A 23806-nucleotide genomic window follows, 5' to 3' on the forward strand; every position below is an offset into this window, starting at 1 on the left:
ATTGCGCTATAATATTGATGCAACATACAAATGTATGTTTGTAAGAAAGCTGTAGACCAGGAGTGACAGGATGTCCTAATGACTGTATTTTAAAATCCCAGAAATGTGTCAGAGTGATAAAGTCACTAATGTAAGAGATTTGATACATATCCTGCAGTCCATTCTTGGGAAAAATTCTTCAGTGCAAGTTTTGCCTGACTGCAAGAATTTGCACACAGAGGTTTAATAGCTGGTTGATTTAAATAATCTTGTGTCTATTTTATATCTCATTGGAGAATCCAAGAAATGTATCAAACATTTTACATTTATTTATCAAAGCCTTTTTTGGACTTTGACACAGTTGTGGTATCTTTCTTCTGAAACAATTAAAATGACTCCCAGTGTAATCAATTACTGGATTTATTTAATACTTCACCTTTGATAAGCCCTAGTCATTATTAAAATCAGGATTTCATTAGATGTGTAAAAAGTAAAATCAGAAGAATCTTTTTATCATTAACACACTATACTCTGATGGCTCCAAACATTAGAGACCAACAATAAAATCAACAGATGATGAGAACACAGCAGGAAAATGTACAGTATCACATTTCTACTTCTTTAATGGGAACATTTTGTTATACTCTGGATATGTGACATTCTTGCTGCCTTGATGTGTTTACAAAAAATGTACACAATTAAAATCAGTGGGCACTGATGAACGTAGATATTTTAAATGAGCAACTTGTAAAAGAAATACATTACACACATAAAACAGAGGTTATATCCACAGTCATGAATACACATTCTCCTTTACACAAAAACAACAATAAATAAAATCACATTATATGCATATAGTTCTACTTACATCAGTACAATATACCGTGTAGCTTTCCATTCATTTTCTACCAGACTGATACTACATTTCTATGTTGTCCAGTATTTTTACATTGATAATGAATAGTAACATCCCAAAAAAGGGGACAAAGTTAACTTCCACAGTCTCTATCCTGAGTCCTCTTGGTTTCGTGATAATTACATACTAGGCACAAGGAACAAAGCAAATCCATCCCATCACCCTCCTCTCAGCATTCTGCCCCAATGCCTGGGGCTTTATATTTTTAGACATGCTCAATAAAATAAACACTCTTATTTAGGTAAGCACTTAGTTTTAGAGGTGAGATTCACCCCTGGGCAGAGGGTCAGCCCAAGTCCTATGTGCCACTTAAATTCAATTTAAGCCATATTTTGAGGTCTTAAGTGGGATTTAATTGGTGAATAGTCCTTAGGCTGGCCCTCTGAGCTTAACTATAAAATAATATAGACCGCATCCTGTGCAGAAAGCAAGAGCTTGATCCTGCTCTCACTGAAGTCAGTAGCACATCAATGGGCGTACAATCAGTCTCTGAGTTGCTCTTTCTTTTCTCCCTGAACTCAACTGCACAGGTATTAATTCTCTATTCCCAACAGACCTTTCCACTCCTTGAATTCTTTGCTACAGTAGAAGCCATTAAACAGTCAACACTTGCCAATCGTTACCCCCCAGTCGCCCCAGATATGTACTAAATACAAAGAAAAACTGTAATGATCTCGTATACAACTATGTGGTAACTGTTACATTGGATTTTTAGTGGTGCCTCCTATACTATACGGAGAAACACCCATGCATGTGGGTCATAGGGGATAAGGTGTCAAAGAAATGAACCAGATCTTCAGCTGGTAAATATCAGTGCAACTCTACTGAAGTCAATGTAGCTGTGCCAATAATTGTCAGCTGATGATCTGGCCTAATGTTTGTAAAACGCATGGTTACATACTTTGGTGTGAGACAATTGTGCAGTTATTCCTTGTGCAGATCATCTTAGATTAAGAAATTAACAATTAAAAACAAGATTTTTTAAAATCCCTTATTAGGTACATTTCCTCTGCTTGCTCAAGAGTCTGGTAGGAACATTCACACAACAGAAACACCAAGCAACAGTTTACACCGAGTCAGGATTTTTAACTTTCTGAAGTTTCAGCACCTAATGAATCCACCAAAGGTGTCTAATGTGCTGTAGTTTAACACATAAACTTTAACAGTGTCAGATTCTACAGAGTATTTTGCGATTGGTGCAGAATATTAACATTAGTGGTTAATGAGAAATTTTGAATGAACTCTAGTCCAGCACCTTTTAAAAGTCATTTTTGTATGGTCTAAATGTGGTGTACACCAGTCAGAGGCATTTTGAAATGTTCATTCTGGAATAAGCAATTTTGGATTTTAAAAAAAACCTACACAGTTATTTCATAATTAAACACTAATCCAAGAAAGTCTCCAAGTCATAGCAATACTATTTTTCTGATAAAAAGTCAATAATATCCTTGTAAAACACCAAAGCCTCCCCTTTAACCCAGATGGGTAAAATATAAAGGGATGGTCTCCATTTCACATACATGCTAAATTTAAGACTGAATTAAGGCCAAAAAGACGTACATAGGTTTCTTGTGATTCCCAAGAGGAGAGAACACTACCATAGCCCATTGCACTACTTGTTAACCCCTTCAGATGGTCCAGTCCTGAAATCTTTCACTGGAAACATTTCTATTGATTTCAACAGAAATTTGGCCTCATATGGTCTACGGGATCATTTTCATTCCGTATTTGAAGATGTCTGAAAATAAAAGACCACACATCATTTGAACTCCTTTCTGACTAATATTTCTATAAACAGAGATGTGCACAGTGCAAATACTTCAACTTTCTCATGTGAAATGTGTCATTTAAACAAAAGCTCCTGTACTCATAAACTCTGCCTGCAGATATTCAGACAGCCAGTGGGCATTAGGCATATATCTGAAAGCAGAGCTTTGCCCAACATCTTTAACTGCTACTAAGAAAAAAAAAATTATGTATGAATTCTCTATTAACTATATCACTTTAACACATATGGATGTGCTTAAATTTGTGTGCTAAAGTGCTGGGCTCATTTGTGGCCTTTATATGTTGATTATTTGTTGTTATTGTTATATATGGATAGCCACAAACACAGGTTTTGGTTAAACAAGCTTCTGAAACCCACATATTACAATACATTTTATTTACTTGTATAGCCCCTTAGATCCAAAGAATTCTTTAAAAACTTATTTGAAAATCAGTGTTTTTTGTTTGAATTTAAACATTGCCCTGCAGTATTTGAAGCCTAAGCTCTGAGCTATTGCAGGAGAACCAGAGAGGGAGACTGACTAGTCTATTTTCCTTGTCCTAATTGAGAAAAATGTAAAAAATAAACAAACCAAGTCAACGGTAAAAAGTAATGTTAAAAATTGTTCACTTTTAATCATCAAAGGTATTATTACTAACACAGGACAGAGATTTTAAAAAAATAGCTAAACATGCATTCTTCCAACAGCAGTCTGCTATGCTCCCAATGTTATGGTGCCTCCTCTGGAAGTGAATAAAGTGGGTTGTGGTGCTTTAAGCTGTGGCCAGTCCTGCACAGGAGCCCCAGCTGGTGAGACTTCCTGGGCAATGCTATCTAGGGTTGTGATTAAAAGCATACAGATAATCCAGGGCTGCATGAATTTTTTTCAGCCTCACAGTGACTCTCTAATTACCCTTTTCTGTTTTCTCCCCAATTCCATTTAGCTGAAACAAGATCATGTGATAAAAAATTGTCCTATTAATTACCTCAGATCCTCTGCCTGGACTTAACTGTGTTTGGCACAAGACCAGGTGATGAGGACAAATGCAGCTTGAGCCCACCTTTGTGTTTCTGATCTGTGAGGCAGCTCGAGGGGACAATACACCAGCCTCCCGTGTATGTCACAGCAAACAAAATGTTTTGTTTTGTGAAAAAATATAATATTTTAAACTGCCCTTGGTTTACAACAAAAACATTTTGGTTTTTATTTTTTGCTTTTTTCCTTCCCTCTTTTTCTTACTCTACTTTCAGTTGCAAAACAGAAAATGAGAGAAACAGAGGAAAAAAACAAATTGAATATTTCCAAAAGTGACAAACAAATCAAAATGAGTTTGAAACCAGTAAAAAAATTTTCAAAATCAGTTTCAACTAAAACATTTTAGGAATTTTCCAAAAAATTGATCAGCTTTTTTCAGCCAGCTCTAGAGCAATGTGAATTCTGCTCTAACCTATGCCAAGCTCGGTGGTTCATGGTTTGAGAGGGGCCATTCTAGTGACCAAAGTTCACTGGGCTGTAGTGGTGCATTGGCCTTGTCATTTTTTCAACAGACATACACTGCAGACCTGGGCTGTGAAATGGGTGATGTTAGAGCCTCTACCTTACTCTGTGCTACCCAATGAGAGGGAATCCTTAAGGTCTCAAATCCACAGTTTCCAGCTGCTTTGATCTACTCTGGAGCAGCTCCAAGAATGGGCCCCTGCCTCGAAGCCTGAGGAATCAGACAGAACTTCATAAATGCAGGCAGTAAACCCAGGACCGGCTCTAGGGGTTTTAGCACCCTACGCGCACGGCAATTTTGCCGCCCCGCGCCCTGGTCCCGTGGCTCCGGTGGAGCTGCCACAGTGGTGCCTGCGGGAGGTCCACCGGAGTCGCGGGAGCAGCTGACCGTCCGCAGGCATGACTGCGGCAGCTCCACTGGAGCCGCCTGCTGCCCCCTCCGGCAAAATGCCGCCCACCAATAATCCTGGCACCCTAGGCGATTGCCTAGGCTGCCTAAATGGAAACGCTGGCCCTGAGTAAACCGCATACCCAGATACATATTTTAGAAAAATTAGATGAAACACACCAGCAAAATCTGTCCACACACTGAAAAAATAGAGAGTTGTAATAAAACAAATCCGGCCAAATTCTGCTCTCTGTTTACTGTAAGCTACTTCGGTGCACTTTCTCTGGATTTACACTAGTGTAAATGATGGCAGAATCTGGCCCTTAGAGCAGTGGTCCCTAAACTTTTCCTCTCGCGCCCTCCCCCTTGCCAGTAATAGAATGTATCTGCGCCAGCCCTGGGAGTGGAGTTGTGGCTGGGCTGGGAGCCGCAGCTGGGGCCAGGAGCAGTAGCCAGTGGCTGAGAGTAGGGGTGGGAGCAGAGCTGTGGCCAGGGCCAGAAGTGGAGTCAGGTGTCAACTATGGCCAGGAGCTGGGGCTGGAGCGGAACTGGGGGCAGAGTGGGACTGGATGGAGCTCCCTCCCTGCCTCCTGGTAGGGGCTGGCATGGGTCCTGCTGTGCTGCCCCCAGATGTTCCTCTGTGTGCGCACACCCCAGGAGGGCATTCCCCAGAGTTTGGGGACCACTGCCTTAGGGACTAGTTTTAAGGGCTCTGTTAAACAAAAGTTTTCTTAATATGAAAAATTGCCAGGATAAACCAAAGGATTCACAAACTTAGTAAATTTTCTCTCTCTCAGGCAATACTCTTAGAGCGATTACTCTCCAAATCAGGCATTCTAAATAATACCTACATTTCCTGACTAGAAAGTGTTAAGAACTTTTCTATATACAGTATAAAATAACCTATTTTTAACAGAGCCAGTCCTGCTCCAATTGAAGTCCATGATAAAATTAATGAGATAATTATCAAAGATACCAATGGCAGCAGGATCTGGATCAGGCCCTACAGCAGCATCTTAAAGCTCCAATCCTGCAGACGCTTTACTTTACCCATGTAAGTAGTCAGTCTCATTGACTTGAATGTGTGTAAAGTTACGTGTCTGCAGGATTAGGGCCTAAATTTGTAATCTGAATAATTTTTGGCAATTTTACAACTAATTAATCAATTGCATTTTACTCTAGCTAATTAATTATTTGCATTCTGCACATGTCTGGGGAAGAGGGAGGGGAAAAAATCTGGTTAATATTCATAAACCAAAATAACTTTTATTTACATCAATGACTTCCTGTGTACATTATTCACACGTAAAAATATTTCTTCAAACCTTCTCACCTTGACTTTTAATTTTACCAAAGCAAAAATAGACCATTTCTAATCGAAAAATACAAGATAAAGAAACCTAAAAATAAAATGCTAGCATGGAATGTCATTTTTATAAAAAAAAAATCTTTTGAATTACTGTTACTGTACAAACACTCCCCTATTATTAATATTTACAGAGTCTGGATCGTACCCTCCTCTCACTGAAATCAGGGGCACTTCTGTCATTGACTCCAATGGGAGCAGAAGCTGGCCCTTTAGGTACTGCACTAGCCTTTCTAAGAGGTGGTGATCGTGGAGAGAGAGAAGGATGATGACTCTTCTGGGATGTTTTATTACAATATAAAAGCATATGTCAGGCTGAAGAAAAAGCAAATCACTCTAGGGTTCTGTTTCTCCCTTTGCTTATGTCTCATACCAGTGAAACGCCACTGACTGCAATGAAGCTACTCTTGACTTACACTACTATAAGTGAGAAGAGATTCAGTCTCTGTATTCCCTGTCTTGATTTTGATACTGTATGTGCAATGAAAAAATGACTTGAGTGTTTCCACCCCCTACTTTCTCAATAGTTATTTACATCTCAAGTGCCAACTCCTGAGATTAAACTCTAGCGGTCTTATCCTGCACCCACTGAGGTCCATGGCAAACTGGCCCATTGGTTTCAATAATGCAGGAAGCCCATAATGAAGACATTTTTATTTTAATGGCAAAGCAGCATTGAAACCACATTTTGATATCCTTGCTTGTGATGCAGCTAAGAACGGAAGCACTAGGAGTTAAAAAGAAGGGGTCAGGAAGAAGCATTCCCAGCCCTAAGAACAAAACTGCTGCCCTCAATAAATGTCTTAGAAAATACCCTCTCAAAACACTAAGAACATCCTACAATGTGAAATTATCTTTTTTTTTTCCACGAGATGAAAGGCCATGTGGCATAATGTGATTAGTAAATCATTCCTGAGTTTTTGAAAGAAATTAAGATAAAATGACTCTACTGCTTAAAGAATTAGTTCTTCAAGAGCCTCTTCTTTTACACTGATGTCTTTGGTTTTGTCCATTTCCCTAAAGTTTTTTTCAGGAAGAATGAGATTTTTTTTCTTCTTTACGCGGCAGAAAAATGAGATCTAATGGAGTCTTCACGTAACTGCCGATGCTTGCCCACATTACACTCTTCCTGTTGACTTCGTCTCTCAATAGTTATTCTGTATTTCTTTCTGCATGAAAGGAGAGGAACAGAGTGAGAAATCCTCCCTCAATAACAAGATAATAGGACTTCTCTTTCAAAGAATGCCTATAGGGGACAACTGGGTTTCTGCTGAGAAATGAGAAGTGACAGAATCTGAAACCCTGGTAAAAGATTAAAGTCGTTTGCCTTGAAGCATTTTGCCCTAGCCCAAGAATTCTGTGTAAAAGTTAACAGGCATTCTCAAGGCACGCAGACTCAAACATTTTCTTCTTTGACAATTTGTGAACTAAACGATTAGGACATTTTTGTATAGTGGCATGGGAACTATGCCAGATTACTCTTTTTGCATTGATCAGAGCCAAATTACTTTCTTATACCAGACGTGGGGGCCACTTCTGTGGGATCTGCACAATGGATCTGGCTCTTTATGCAGTCAAAACTCTCACTGAAGCCAGATACTATCTAATTAACTCCTCACAACATCTACATGAGATAGATTAGTGTGTTTATATCACTGGAAGAGATCTTAAGGAAAACTGGAAAAGAGATTTAAATGATATCTAAGGGGTATATTAAATTGCTTGTGCATCAGCCTGGGTTTTCCATGTGTGCCCACCTCAAGCTCTTATCGAGAGTTTCTTTATATTATTCATACATCAAAGTAAGGTACTAAACCCACTTCCTCCCATAAACCTCCAAAATGAAATTTTAGAAACTCTGAGTCTAATACTTTTAACATTACACCTACGAACCCACTGGGTTTCAGGACTAATTATTCAAAAGGGCCTCAAACCAGCCCCTGTTGTACATGCAGTTTTTGCACAATATTGCTTTTGCACACAATGTTCACATACACAGGAAATTTGCATTCAGTTTGCATGAACAAGAGGATTTAAGTCCAGGATTTCCAAAGTTAGGCTTCTGAGGATGCAGCTAGGCACTTAACATGCTAACACCCTTTTGAAAATGCTAACAAGTGCCTAACTCCCATTGAAATCAATGGGACTTAGGCACCTAGCTGCTTTTGAAAATCCCACTAGGCATCTATCTGAATCTTTAGGTACCTAAATACTTTTAAAAAACAGACTCTTACTTTATGTATATTCTATTATTTCTTTGTGCATGGAAGTTGTTGAGACACAAAACCAGGCCATTTTTGGAAATATAGCCTTTTACGTCTTTTCAACACAATATATCAGAAGAACTATGGTTCTGATTTTTCAACAAAGTGCAGTTGTACACTCAAAGATATGCAAGAAGTTGTATCCCTAATTGTGGTAATTACACATGCAGATGACCAAATAGTTGTATAACTATATTTGCATGCACATTAGTGTAACTGCTCCATAACTGTGGATGCAGATACAAATAATTTTTGTGAACACAATCCCATATGCGCTTTTCTTAAAATCTGGCCCCATTTGTCCAGTGAATATATGCCAGGTCTGATATTTAATTCTTGCCATTCATTCTAATGGATGAAATAAGACCCTAACCCTTCATTCCCTAGTGTCAATGGGTGCAGAATTTGTCCCCAAATGTCAACGTCAGAAGCACTTGGGGCAAGTCCTCTGCTGGTGCATACTGTCAGTTTACACCACCTATGGATCTGCCCCCTGGTGTGTGTAAAGTTAAAAAAAAATACCACCCTTATATTTTGTACTTTCAAATTGGGAGTGTTGTAAAAGATGCAAGGGTCTGGCTGTGACCATGCACAAAGTAAATTATAAAGGCATGTTTGTACCATCTTTTTGTCTTTTTCAAAACATAAATGGGGTCTTTAATCAATCCTAGTCATTTGATAAATGGGTGCTTTGTTTGAGACCCCCCGGATGTACTGAACATGCACTGACGCAGGCAAAAGTAAGTTTTCCTTGTGGACATATATCATAGAATCACAGAAGTGTAGGACTGAAAGGGACCTGTAGAGATCTAGACCAGTCTCTTGCACTCAAGGGAGGACTAAGTATTATAGGCATCCCTGACAGGTGTTTGTCTAACTTGCTCTTAAAATCTCCAATAAACGAGATCTACAACCTCCTTTGGCATTTATTCCACGCTTAACTACCCTGACAACTAAGAAATTTTTCCTAATGTCCAACCTAAATCACCCTTGCTGCAATTTAAGCCCTTTGCTTCTTGTCCTATCCTCAGAGGTTAAGAAAAAAAATTTCACCCTCCTCCTTGTAACAAATTTTTATGTACTTGAAAACTGTTATCCCGTCCCCCTCAGTCTTTTCTTCTCCAGACTAACAGACCCATTTTTTTCAATTTCCATCAAAGTCATGTTTTCCAGACCTTTAATCATTTTGTGCTCTTCTCTGGACTATCTCCATTTGTTCCACATTCTGAAATGTTGCCCAGAACTGGACACAATACTCCAGCTGAGGCCTAATAACGCAGAGTAGAGCAGAAGAATTACTTCTCATTCCAGTTTACAACACTCCTGCTAATACTCCTAGAATGATGTTTGCCTTTTTTGGCAATAGTGTTACACTGTTGATTCATATTTAGCTTGTGATCCACTATGACCCCAGATCCTTCCACAGTACTCCTTCCTAGGCAGTCATTTCCATTTTGTAGTATGCAACTGATTGTTCCTCTCCTAAGTGGAGTACTTGCAATTGTCCTTATTGATTTCATCTATTACTTCAGACAATTTCTCAGTTTGTCCAGATCATTTTGAATTTTAATCCTATCCTCCAAAGCACTTGCACCTCTCCAGCTTTGGGTATCTCCTGTAAGCTTAATAAGTATCACTCCTATAACCATTATCTAAATTTAAAAAATGAAGATACTGAACAGAACCTGACCTAGAACTGATCCCTGCAGACTCCACTATTTGCTCCAGCTTGACTGTGAACCATGATAAACTACTCTCTGGGAACAGTTTTCCAACCAGTTATGCACCCACCTTACAGTAGCTCCATCTAGGTTGTATTTCCCTAGTTTTTTTTTATGAGAAGGTCATGTGAGACAGTAATCAAAGCCTTACTGAGTCAAGATATACCAATCCATTTCTCCCACGCACCTTAATCAGGCTCCCGCATACCCACAAGCCTTATTTGTCACACGCCAATGGCTTGCTCAAAATACACAGCATAGGCTTGTCAGGATTAAAAGCTTTATCGGTTAGTTTGACACTAAAATTATTGTTCTTGACAATCCATGCTGACTGTTACTTATCACCTTATTATCTTCTAGGAGTTTGTAAACTGATTGCTTACTTCTTTGCTCCATTTCTTTTCTGCTACTAAAGTTAAGTTGACTCATCTGTAATTCCCCAAATTCTCCTTATTTCACTTTTTATAGGTTGGTACTATATTTGCCCTTTTCCAGTCTCTGGAATCTCTCCCATCTTTCGTGACTTTCCAAAGATAATTGATAGGCTCAGAAATCTCCTCAATCGGCTTCTTGAATATTCAGGATGTATGTCACAGGCCCTAGTGATTTAAAGACATCTAAGTTGTCTAAATAATTTTTCCTGTTCTTCCCTATTTTACCTCTGAACCTACCTCATTTCCACCAGCACTCATTAAGTTAGATGTCCAGTTGTTACTAAACTTTGTGAAAAGTGAACAAAGAAGTCATTTAGCACTTCTGCCATTTCCACATTTCTGTTATTGTCCCCCTCCCCACTTGAGTAATGGGTACTACCCTGTCCTTGGTCCTCCTTGTTCTAATGTATTCTGTAGATGTTTTCTTGTTACCTTTATGATCCTAACTAGTTTGATCTTGTTCTTCTTCGAGTGCTTGCTCATATCCCATCCAGTTAGGTGTGCGCGCTCCGCGTGCATGTTCGTCCGAGAACTTTTTTACCCAGCACACTCGGTGGGCTGGCAGGTCGCCCCTGGCATGGCACTGCTATGGCGCCTGATATATACCCCTGCCGGCCCATCCGCTCCTCAGTTCCTTCTTACCGCCGTGTCGGTCGTCTGGAACAGTGGAGCGCGGCTTAGCTGACTCCACCTCCTAGCGATTCGCTCATTTGTATAGTTATCGTGTACATAGTTCATTTCTATAGTTCTAGTTAGCATTTAAATTAGTAGTTCTTATAGTTGTGTATATAGTTAAAGAGGATCGGGGGCTCGCCCCTTCTCCTCCCCCGGTACCGGGGCCCATGCCCAGTCCACAAGGCTTCAAACCCTGCACGGCCTGTCATCGGCCGATGCCCAGAGGAGACCCGCACGACTCCTGTTTAAAGTGCCTAGGCGAATCCCACCTTGCGGACAAGTGCCGAATCTGCAAGGCGTTCAAGCTCTGGACAAAGAAAGAGCAGGACATTCGCCTGAAGCAACTTTTGATGGAGGCAGCGCTAACTCCCCCATCCTCGGCACCGACTCCGGCACCGGGAACAAGTGCCTCCTCTGCACCGGACCGCCCGGCACCACCCTTCACCGGCCCAACCCGCTGGCCGGCACCGCTCTCTCTCCCCGAGGAGCAAGAGACACAAGGCTCCTGCGGCACCTACAGTTACACCGCAGTCAGAGCGTATCTCTAAGACGGACCGCCCGGCACCGTCAACTGCCACGGCACCGCTTGTCTCTGCACCGTTGATTCCGGTCTCTCAGGAGCCGTTGCGTCCGGTGCCTACCAGCTCCCCAGCACACGCTGTGGTCGAGCTCGTCGTGCCCTCCACGCCGGAGACCTTCTCCACGGCGCGGGACCTAATTGCTCTAACAGAGCCTGAGCTGCCCCACCCTCCGGCACGGCCGGTGCAGGTTATTCAGTCGTTGGGCAAGCCCACCATGGTGCGGCCACCTTCGCTGGGCACCACTGGACACTGTCGGTCCCGATCTAGATCCCGCGACCACTCTCGGTCCTGACATCACTCCCGATCCCGGTGCCGCTCGCAATCCCAGTATTGTTCTCCATCCCAGTACCGGTCTACTCGCGGCACCACTCAAGATCCCGGTCTCCATCGTGGTACTCTCGGCACCGGTCCAGATCCCGGCACCGCCGTACCTCTTGCAGCCGATCCTGGCATGACAATGTAAGGCACCGGTCGACCTCTCAGCACCGCGCTGGTTGCAGGTCCCCATCCCGCTCTGGTACCGCCACGGTTCCCGGTACCGTTGGCCGGTACCGCGCAGAGATGAGTTCTATGGACGCAGAGACCTGGCCCAATCAACTTGAGCTTCTCTGTGGCCATTGCGTCATCCGTCCGCTTCCTCACAAGCGGACAGTGCCTCCTATGGGGGTTCAGATACGCGGGCCTATCCGGACAATGGACCGCCTCAGTGGTCCTTTTGGACACCTTGAGCCTATCACCAAGCCCAAGGCGAACCAACGGGCCCATCTTGCTCCGGCCACTCAGAGCACCGGGCACCAGATGCCGCAGTCGTCAGCAGACCTCCCCCCGCTGGTACGGAGGAAACCACTGCACACGCACGGGAACAGCATGATTTTCCGGAGACGGAGGTCCCCCAGGATGAGGCGTCAGTCCAGGACCCACTCATCCCAGGGCTGTCGTCCTCCTCTTCCCCGGATGAGGCGGTAGCAGGCACATCATCATCGGCGCCTCCTCCGATTGACCTCCGATCACACCAGGATCTTCTGCGGCGTGTTGCCCAGAATATCAACCTTCCAGTAGAGGAGGTTCCTGAGGTGGAGGACCTGGTGATTAGCATATTATCTGTGGAAACACCAACCAGAGTGGCCCTCCCCTTCATCCGTTCGATCCAGGCCACAGCAGACACTATCTGGCAGTCCCCGGCTTCCATTCCACCCACAGCCAGGGGAGTAGAACGGAATTACATGGTGCCTTCTAAGGGGTATGAGTACCTCTATGTGCACCCCGCCCCCTGCTCATTGGTGGTACAATCAGTCAACGAACGGGAGCACCACGGCCAGCAAGCCCCCATGCCAAAATCTAGAGAGGCCAAGCGCATGGATTTGTTGGGCCTGAAGATCTACTCTGCTGGAGGCCTTCAGCTCCGCATGGCGAACCAACAAGCCCTCTTAACCCGATACAGCTACAATACCTGGGAGGCGGTTGGCAAGTTTACTGAGTTGGTTCCGCAGGACTCCCATCAGGAGTTTACAGCCCTCCTAGAGGAGGGGAAGAGGGTCACGAGAACCTCTTTGCAAGCCTCACTAGATGCCGCCGATTCGGCAGCTAGAACGGTCGCCTCTGGCATAGCCATGCGACGCATATCATGGTTGCAAGTGTCCGGCCTACCACCTGAGCTGCAATACACCCTACAAGACTTGCCATTTGATGGACAAGGTTTGTTCTTGCAAAAGACAGACCCCAGACTACAGAGTCTGAAGGACAACCGGGTTATTATGTGTTCGTTGGGAATGCATACACCCCAGACTCAGAGACGGTCATTCCGCTCCCAACCTCAGTGCCCTTACCCCCCACCTCGGCCAAGACAAGATTTTGCCCGAAGACGAGGTCGTACTACCCGCAGACGTCAGTCTGGACCTCAAGGGGGCAACAATTCCAGTCCCGCCAAACCAGCACCGGGACCCAAAGCAAACTTTTGAGGGTGCGCCCGAGAGCAGTATACCAATTACCTCCCCAGATCCCTTTCCGCCTTTCCCCGTTCCTCCCAGCGTGGTCCCAGTTGACTTCAGATCGTTGGGTCCTACGCACGGTGGAGCTTGGATACCATCTTCAGTTTGTTTCACCCCCTCCCTCTCACCCCCCCTCCTCGTCCCTCTTCAGGGACCCCTCTCACGAGCAACTCCTCATTCAGGAGGTTCGCAGGCTCCCCTCAATCGGAGCTATAGAGGAGGTACCAGAGGAGTTAAAGGGCAAGGGGTTTTATTCCCGATATTTCCTAATTCCCAAGACAAAAGGGAGCCTCCGGCCCATCCTGGACCTGCGAGGACTGAACAAATTCATCAAAAAGTTCAAGTTCCACATGGTATCCTTGGGAACCATCATTCCTTCCCTGGATCCCGGAGATTGGTACGCCACTCTCGACATGAAGGACGCATATGTCCACATTGCAATTTATCCCCCGCACAGGAGGTATCTGCGCTTTGTGGTAAATCAGGGTCACTACCAGTTTACTGTCCTCCCTTTGGTCTTTCCTCGGCCCCTCGGGTCTTCACGAAGTGTATGGCGGTTGTCGCTGCTTCCCTGCGCCATCGTCGAATACACATCTTCCCTTACCTCGACGACTGGCTCATCCGAGGGGCCTCCGAGGCACAAGTCATCAGCCATGTCGCCATCATCAGGGAGCTGTTTATGCGTCTAGGCCTGATCATCAATTTGGACACGTCCATTCTGGTGCCTACGCAGAGGATAGAATTTATTGGGGCAATGCTGGACTCCAACCTTGCAACGGACAGTTTACCCCCAAACCGGTTTCAGGCCATAGTCTCCCTTGTCAAAAGTCTTCAGAGTTTTCCAACTACCTCTGCTCGTACTTGCCTTGCTCTCCTCGGGCACATGGCCTGCACATGCCACCCTTCATCACAAAGCATGCCCCAGACTGCGAAGCTCCCGCCCCCATTGCAAATTGGCGTCGCTTCCGAGGGTCGATCGGCACGGGCTGCAGAGACCGCCCACACCAAGACAATTATTCTCTGACAGTTCCTGCTGGAATTTGTTCTATTGGCCTCCCCGTCGATCTTAGGGTGGAAGACGTCATCCCGGGGCAATGCGTCCAACCGAGTTGTGTTCAAGTGTTCATGGACAATCGAACAAGCCAGGGAGGGACTCGGCCTCCGCTCTTGTGTCAGGCCACAGCAGAAATAAACCGCGAGACTTGTGAGAATGGCTGCATCAGACACGCTACTCCCAATAAATCTAGTAGAGCTAACTCCTTCCTCCCAGGGGTACAGAACACCACTCCAACAGATGCACTGCACCAGGTCCTTCCTACTCACACGAATGGTCCACTCTCACGGACGTTCTCCAGCATTCGATTTTCCGGAGGTGGGGCTTTCCACATAGAACTGTTTTGCATCCCAGAGAACATGAAATGCGCAGGTGGTTTCCAAGGTACTACCCTAAGGGTCGCTCCCCGGCCACATACCTGTCGGGACAGCGTTCCTGATCTCCGTGGCACGGGCTACCTCTGTTGGCCTTCCCACCGTCCTCTCTCCACCGAGTCCTAACTCAAGCTCCGCAGGGACAAAGCCCACCTTATCCTGATTGCCCCGGTTTGGCCGAGGAAGCCACTGGTAACACCGCCATGCCCTCGCTCAAACCTGTCCGCCCCGTCAGAGCACCAATTCCCCACCCACTCTGGCCGGTACCTGATCACCAAGACTTCGCACGGCTCGCACGATCTGGAACGATACAGTCCCTTCATTCTGAGCATCAATGGCTCCTCTGTCTTGATTAAGCCAGTCGGAGTTGTGTGTTCCGGGGCGCCGCATGTGCTACACTAGGCTGCTTGCTGGGAAGCAGAAGCCCTAACGCGCTCCGAGCATTCCTCCGCTAAATGAAGCCCGGGCTCTGGCTGCCCACTGAGGTGTGCCCAGCAACCGGCCATTCTCACATGTCGTGTATTAGGCCCCACTATCCTGGCCTACTGTATGGTCTCTCAAGAGCAGGGTCTGGGGGGCGTCGATCCTCCTCACAGAGTGCATCTTGCGGCTATATCTACTCCCCACTCGCCCTTGTGGGGAACGGCCTGGGCGAGCTCTTCTGTTTTTTCGACGCCACCAGCTATAGTTGTTCCACGCATTCAACCTCTAAAGGACTTGGATGCGACCTCTACCCTCCCAAAGTCAACCGCCCTACAGCCCGACCTAACCTGGGACCCCCTCTGAAGCCTCGTCTAACCAGGCCTCATGGGGACCCTCCTTTGCAGCCTTTGGCCACCATGCCTCACTGCCTGGTACCTGTCCTGGAAAACAGCAATCCTAGTGCGCTGTCACCATCACGCTAGACGAGTTCAAGAACGTCGAGCATTGACTGTGGATCCTCCAATTATACGGTGTTTCCATAAGGACAAAGGTACAGTCTGCGTACTGCACCCGGTGTTCCTCCTAAGGTTCGTCTCCGCCTTTCATGTTAACCAGGAACATCTTTCTGCAGTCTTCTTTCCAAAGCCCTCATTCATCGCGACGAGAACAGCAGCTCCAACTTTAGAATGTCTTAGGGCTCATCGCCTTCTACACTTGAGAGACCAGCCCTTCCGGCGCTCGACGCTCAGCTTATTTGTAGCGGTGGAGACGATGAGGAGGCAATCTCCTCCCAACATATTGCAATCTTGGGTTACATCCCTGTATTTGGGCTATGCTATGAACTTGGCTCATGTTCAAAACTGGACATCTGACCGCCCACTCTACTACGGGCTCAAGCCTCATCTGCTTGCGTTCTTGGCCCATGTTCTCTACAGGAAAATCTGCCGCGTGGCCCCCCTACACAGCCTGCTTTCCTCCTACACTTTTGCATCGGCACTACACCAGTGACGCATTTGGTCCAACAGTCTAGAAGAGAATGCCCAGAAGGGGAAGGCCTTCGCTCAGCGGTCTTACATTGCCGCAAATCTCGTATCCGACACCAAGGGAAAACGTGGAAACAGGGGGGGCCTATAGGAATGGCGATACACTGTAGGCAAGCACGGCGAAGAACGAAAGACACGCTTGTACACAAGACCACCCTTTGGTAATGGATATGTTCTTCGAGATGTGTTGCTCATATCCATTCCACACCCGCCCTCCTTCCCCACTGTCGGAGTAGCCGGCAAGAAGGAACTGAGGAGCGGATGGGCCAGTAGGGGTATATATCAGGTGCCATAGCGGCGCCACTCCAGGGGGCGACCTGCCGGCCCAACAAGTGTTGCTAGGGTAAAAAAGTCTCCGACGAATGTGCACATGGCGCGCACACACCTAACTGGAATGGATATGAGCAACACATCTCGAAGAACAACAGCTACAAATGTGAGTAACCATCTTTTTTGTGTCTTGGCCTTTCTAATTTTGTCCCTACGGACTTGTGTTATTTGTTTATATTCACCCTTTGTAATTTGACTTAATTTCCACCCTTTTTAGGACTCCTTTTTTGAGCTTCAGATAATTGAAGATCTCTTGGTAAAGCCAGGGTGATCCCTTGCCATTTGTCCTATCTTTCCTATGCAGTAGGATCGTTTGCTCTTGTGTCTTTAATAATGTTTCTTTGAAAAACTGCTAACTCCCTTGAACTGTTTTCCCCTTAGACTTTCTTCCCATGGCTGATTTAATGATATGGAGAGGGAATAAAAACTTCTTAGAGCAGTACTTTTCCATCGTAATGTGTATTCATTGACTGCAATTGACCAGCATTGATTGCCAGTAAAATTTGGACTTTAAGTATCTTCTGAGCAAAACTAGTCAAATATTGGAGATATTTCAGAATGATTGCTTAAGATGGGCTTGTACATCAGAAAGACAGGTTTCACTGTTTCATTTTGTTAACCTGTATTTCAAAAACAGCAAAAAAGGGGCAGTTGTCTTAATTGTTACTGTTGCATAAAAACATTATTTCATTGTATTAGACAAGGAATCAAATGTATTCTTTTTACTTATTTTCTTCCATGCATAAGGAAATACAGCACAACATGTATAATATGCTCAACAGTTAAGTCAATGGAAGTTTTGCCTGAGATGTACAATGGCCTTGAATGTTGGTTGACAGTACAAGATTTAAAAATACAGAAACAACCTAGCAACAGAGCATTTGGTCCTGCCTCTTGGAACCCACAGAAACTCAACAATTCCCTTTGGCCCACCGCGCTAAAGCAGTCACTTTGAAATATCTCCAGTATAAAACTGTTTAATTTTGTTCAGCAACTAATTAAAGACATTACTCTGCTCTACTAGGCAGCTGGTCCTATGCACGATCACTACATGCACAATGCTGAAAAATTGCCATAGGAAAGCTTTCCACACCTGTAAGCTTTATTATGTTAGCCGTGAATTTACTGGCAATACTAATACAAGTAAAATTACCCACAAGCATAAGGGATTGAAGGATCAGGGCCTAACACAATAAGGCTGACTTAAGCATACAAAACAGCTACTGAGACAGTAAAGTGAATGAACTGGCTTCAGTGGGAGTTTTGCCCCAGAGAAGTAGGCCCTTGTTTTAGCACTTGTCTGTCTCCTCTCCCTATACCAGACACAGGCATGCAAGGTGTGGAGATGTTTGGGCTCTGTAGGTAGCTAAGGAACTTTTAGTAACCGGGACTAACCTGAAAAAGTAGAAAGCCATTAGTAATCCTGCTCCAAGTAAGGCGCCCACTACGATCCCTGTAACTGCTGACTCTCCTAGGCCACCTGCTTGAAAAAGCAAAAAGAAATAAACGATCAGCATTCATACCCGGAACTGTTCATGTTCACATTTTGGAAAACACATGTTAAAGAAATGACCAATGCAAAAAAAATTACTAGAGCTGTTTATAACCTCGTTCAGATGGGGCTTGAGGGGAACTTCTCCTTTGGTTCAAACTCATGTGATTTTATTTTCCTCTCTGCTTTACTCTGAGTGTTGGGGGTCAACCCTCTCACCACCACAAAATCAAAGGAACACTCAGTCACAATTGTAATAAAGGTGTGATATAGAGAAATGCTGGTAAGAGATGGGTGTGTATGGCCTACCCCTCACGACAGGGGCTAGGATTACAATAGATGACATGGCAGGAGTCAGGGTCTAATGACTGCAGCAGCTACTATGACAGAAATGACCGAGTTTCACCTGGGTTAGCATCAAAATCGTACACTAGCCCAGGTTTAACACAAGGATGGGCTCATCTTCACTCAGTAGCCTCACAAATCTCAGCAAACCTTTTGATGAACCTGGGCTGAGTTTCAAGTAAAATTCACATGATTTTAGTTCTGTGCTGAAAGTTTTGCACATGAAGTTACAGTTAACAAATGACTATGTGAACACAATCAGAAATCAATATTCAGCTGAATGGTGAGAACATAGCACTTTGCCACAGAGCTGAGTAAGGGGCAGAGCAGAGATGCAATGACCCAGGGGCAGCTCAGGGAAGAAAGTCCCTCTAGGGAGCAAAAAAGGAGCATGCTCGTGGCATCAGTCTTTAGGATGGCATAGCCTGCTTCTCTTGCCATGCCTGTCCCACACCACGGGCTGGTACAGAGGAAGGGGGAAGCCATGGACCCGACTCCTCTTCATGCTTCTTTGACTCTTTGAAGGGCATTGCTGCTCCCCACCCAGGGACGCATGGAGATAACAAGGGGGCACAAATGCCCTGTCCCCCTCTGTGTTAGTCGGGGACAGACTGGGCCAGAATGAATGTATACAGAAAAGTATAGAGTACAGCTACTGTTTTAAATCTTAATGGAAAAGAGGGAAATAATACTGTCGAGCTGGGGGTATCTCCCAGCTCCAGAGATAGTAATTCATCTCCTGCAAAATCCTCCTTATAAAAGGGAAGCTAAGACCATCCTTTTGAGGGAAATGTCCACAGCAGAGGGAAACTTGCCACAGAAGCATTGCAAGTATCTTCGTCCAGTCACCTCATTGTCCCCTCTGTGAGGCATGGTCTGTGAACGCAGGGAACTGGAAAGAGATGGGGCTGCTCAAGTTGAGAATCCCTGGAGGGCACCATCCCAAACCCCGCGGAGAGTTAATGCTCTTCTTACCAGCATCTGTCAAAGGGGTATGATTACACCTTGTCTCGGGGGACAAGCTTGCATATTCCAGCTACTCACTGTGTTTGCTCCCTTCTGGCCTGCGGAGAACTACCCGTTTATTTTCCTGGAAGGAGACTTCCATGGGCTTAGGGCCAACACAGACGTATCTGTAGCACAATGGGCATGCACCAGCTTAATGATGGGAGCCTGAGAAGAAGTTGCATATCTGCTTGAGCTTTTTTGTTCCCAGTAGCAGCATGCAAAGTCTGGGAATAAAGATCTGTTCCAGCCATTATAAACAGAACTGTTTCAATACGGCACAACTGTCAAGGTACTGCTGGCATTTTTAGGCCCAACAACCTTGACAGTGTTCCATTAAGGAATGTGAGTGTAAACAAGAGGATGCTGTATCTCTCTCTTACAGCTTGGAAGGAAACATTAAGTCACTAAACTTACATGATTTACAAGGCGTATTGTTCGTGTGCTCTAAAACTCTGTTTTCATCTATTCTCAGCTTGCCAGGACCCCAAGGATACTTCACATTTGATCGAATTTCAAAACGCCCTTGCTTTCCATAGTAGTCCCCAATCACCTGTGTAAAAACAAGAAATGATAATGCTTTTCTCATGAATTTATTCCCAGAGAAAAGAGACACACTGGACAGCTGCATGTGCTTGTAACCTTGTGAAACGTCCTGATTATCCACAGGACTTGAATAAGTTGCCCTGTCAGAATCCCACTGATGAGATCAATAATTAGCAGCACTTATGGCTATGGACAAAATTTTAGATTATAAATCTAGGGCTTTCCATACCTTGCTCTGCTTTAGTTACTGAAATCAATTTCACCAGCTTTCTGCCTCAAACAGTAAATGGCCAGGGTTCAGAGAAAATTTGGAGTTAGCTTGTTTAAAACTTTGTGATGGTTCTTGAAATCGTTCCTGATGGGGTGTACCAAGCCTTTTGTGGCCCACTGCTGGAGGCTCCACAATCCTACTACACCTCTCCCCAGGAAAGGAGCAGCAAAGGTGGGCCTTCCAGACCTGCCTGGAGCGGCTGCACAGATACAGCCACTCAGAGCCCAGGAGGCTCAGATAAAAAGGAGCTGTAGAACCTTAGCAAGTAAGTTCCTGGGACCAAGGGATGAGGAAGGGTGCTTTTCTCTGGACAAAGGAGCTTGAGTGGCAACCCGAGTTTGGTTCTGACTACAATCATTTAAGCTGGAAGGGAGAGGACCTGAGACCTTTAACCCTAAGATAAGTGGATGAAGATAAAGGGGCCAAGTGAGAAGAGGTTTAGGGAAACAGCAACAATGAACTGAAGTGAGTGGTATGCGGCTGCTGGTGGGCTGGAACATGGAGTAGTAGGCAGGCCCAGGCTCCCCTACAAAGGGACAAGGCCTGTGAAGGGGACAAGGCTTGTTTGGGAACCTCAGCCAAGGGCTGATTTTAAAGGGCCCAGAACCAGAACTGAAGGCCCTAGTAAGAACTCTTCCTATCCCGGAAGGGGTTCATTTTGACTGTGACCAAGCTGGAGGACTGAGCCACTGGAGGGCTACCAAGTAAGGTCGACAACCTACAGGGGTGCCAGGAGTGGGAAAGACCTGCAGTATATCATGCAGCAGCAGCTGCTCCAGAGGTGTTACAGGCCAGAACAAAAACCCTTTAATCTGATCTCCCACAAACTTTTTGGCATTTGAAATCTGGACTCAGATCCTGACTTTCTTGCATGGAGACCATCTCTACCAAGTTCATGGACCTCAGTAAACCCGGACCAAGGGTTTTGGGGTTGTAAAGAAACTTAAAAGCAGGAGAGCTTTGCCTGATTTTGGGTTCCATTCTATAACGTTCTGAGAGGTCTACATGCATTTCTGTTTTCTGTTCAGGAATTTGGGTTCACATGTGAGAGTTTCAAAATCTAGATTAGGATTCTGAACTCTGAACTTCCTTAAAATTCAAGGCTGTATGTAATCAAGTTTGTGAGTTGGTTCCTTCCTTAATATTATGTGCCCAAGAAGATGATTCATGTTGCATTGAACTAAACATATAGGATATGGTTTACTACTGCATCAATCCAGTTTAACGCCAGTGGAACAACAGAGCTACAACAGTATACAGATGGAATAATACAGTAAAGAATCTGGCCCAAATTATCTGTATAACTAGCAGAGTAAAAGACGCTGCTTTCTATCTACTTGATGAAATTCACACAGGAGAGTATTTTAGGCTCCCATTTGTGGGTGCAGTTTGCAGAAATAAAACACAAGAACAAATGAGTAGCTGCATCTCTACCTGATTTGTGCCTCCAGTCAAGTACTGCAGTTAGAGGAACAAATACCTAGATATGTGAATGGCATGGGCAAAAATGCAGGAATAAATCCTGCCTGCAAAAGGAGAAGAGCTGCCCACCCTTCTGAAAATATTCCCTAAAATGTATAAATATTAATGAAGAAAATTTAAAAAAAAAATGGAGGGCCAAATTCTGCCTTCAAGTAACATGCACAGATGCCAGGGAAGTTAATGTGAGTGGTGCATTTGCATCAGAAGATATAATTGTCTGAACACAGACATGAATTTTCAGTTAATTCTGGGCTTAAAGTAAACTTTGTTACTTTCCTTATCTGTGCCACTGAGGCATGTTGAGGGCTGAAATTCACCATTGTACATAGGTCCTGCCCAAGTCAGATGTGCCACGTAAATCCTATTTTGAGGGTTTACATAAGACTTAAATGGAGTACACTTGCTACATGCATAGGAGAATTTCACATTGAAGGAGTCTGCATTTCTCTGCCATTAGTGCAACTGTAGTTCAAATCTTTACTGGAAACACTTTTATTCATATTCCAACTAACAATTGCTCAGATATGGGACTGCAGGTATAGCAAAGTGGAGAGAGTGCAGAAAAGAGCCACAAACATTATTCAAAGGCTGGAGAAAATGCCTTACAGTGAGAGACCTGAAGAGCTCAATTTTTTTAGTGTATCAAAAACAAGCTTGAGAGGCAACTCAGTTACCGTGTATAGTACCCAGTATCTTTTTCCCCCATGAAGGTACTTAAAGGGCTCTTTAACTGAACAGAGAAAGGCATAACAAGAATGAATGGCTGGAACCTGAAGTCAAACAAATTCACATTAGAAATGTGTGGATGATTAACCACTGGAACAAACTGCCAAGGGAAGTGATGGATTTTCTATCTCTTGATGTCTTCAGATTAAGATGGTTGCCTTTCTGGGAGATACATTTTAGTCAAATACCCATTACTGAGGTCAATATAGGGGTAACTGGGTGAAATGCAATGGAGGTCAGACTAGATGATCTAATGGTTCCTTCTGATTTTAGAGTCTATGTATGAAGCTGTGAGCAGGGTTCTGGCCAACGCATGCACTCATCTGGCTCAATTCCATTGAGGAACTAATGTTTTCATGACCAGATGGAAGGAACCAGTGAAATAAATTTAAAAAAAAAACAATGGATCAAAGAAAGAGGCCAGGTTATAAATCAGGGCAAGGACAGCGGAAAAACCTGAGCAAAACAGACACAATTAACAACTAATAGATTACAAAAATGAAAGGAAGAAATTAGCATGAGACATACTTTTGAAGAGAAACAGAAATACACCATCAAAGGGGAAAAAGAGAAGTTCAACAGGAAATGAGAGGCAAGCAGAAGCAAAGCAAGGGAGAATGAAATTACTAAAAAAAAATTAATACAAATAGGGGCTGATCACACAAGGTCTTTCCCCCATAATCAGTCCTACTGACTTCAAATAGCTATGACTACTCATGTAAGTATCTGCAGGTTAGGTTCAGAGTTTTCAGTCACTTGTATCTATAGAAATGTATTAGTGGCCCGGCCCGGCCCTGTAAATCATTACTCATGTGACTAGACCTTACTCACTGGGACTATTCAAATGAGGTCACTGGAACTTTCTGAGTTGTTATGAGCTTGTCTGCACTGCACTGTTAGCTCAAGGTATAACTTGAGTGTTGCCCTTAACCTAACTCCCATGCACATACAAAAATATCTAGCTTGAGTTAAGTGGTGCTTTAAACTCTAGCTAGTTGGACTCTGTGCTGAATCAACCACAGACAGTGGTTTTGCACTGACCTCACCTAGTTTACCTCATGGTAAAACTAAAGTGCCTCATCTTCACTGTGTCTTTACCTTGGATAGCTCATGTGTTTTAGCTTCCCTGGGGTAAAT

At 44.4% G+C, this 23806-nt stretch overlaps 1 protein-coding gene across 3 annotated transcripts in view; it reads right to left on the minus strand.

Moving 5' to 3' along the window:
• Positions 1–383: 383 nt before the first annotated feature.
• Positions 384–23806, minus strand: part of NPR3 (natriuretic peptide receptor 3) — a 68547-nt gene continuing 45124 nt past the window's right edge. Inside the window, exons 6-8 of one of the 3 annotated variants that reach the window (XM_032763217.2) lie at positions 20062–20197; positions 18198–18282; positions 384–7084 (exon numbers count right to left, since the gene is read on the minus strand). In XM_032763217.2, coding sequence (XP_032619108.1) covers positions 6973–7084; positions 18198–18282; positions 20062–20197 — 333 coding nt within the window. In that variant the 3' untranslated portion in view covers positions 384–6972. Of the gene's footprint in view, positions 7085–18197; positions 18286–20061; positions 20198–23806 lie in introns of all 3 variants that reach the window. The other 2 variants (XM_032763219.2, XM_032763216.2) reach the window with 2 other exon arrangements.

This window comes from Chelonoidis abingdonii, chromosome 6, assembly GCF_003597395.2.
Source record: "Chelonoidis abingdonii isolate Lonesome George chromosome 6, CheloAbing_2.0, whole genome shotgun sequence".
In the NCBI taxonomy this organism is placed as follows: domain Eukaryota; kingdom Metazoa; phylum Chordata; order Testudines; family Testudinidae; genus Chelonoidis; species Chelonoidis abingdonii.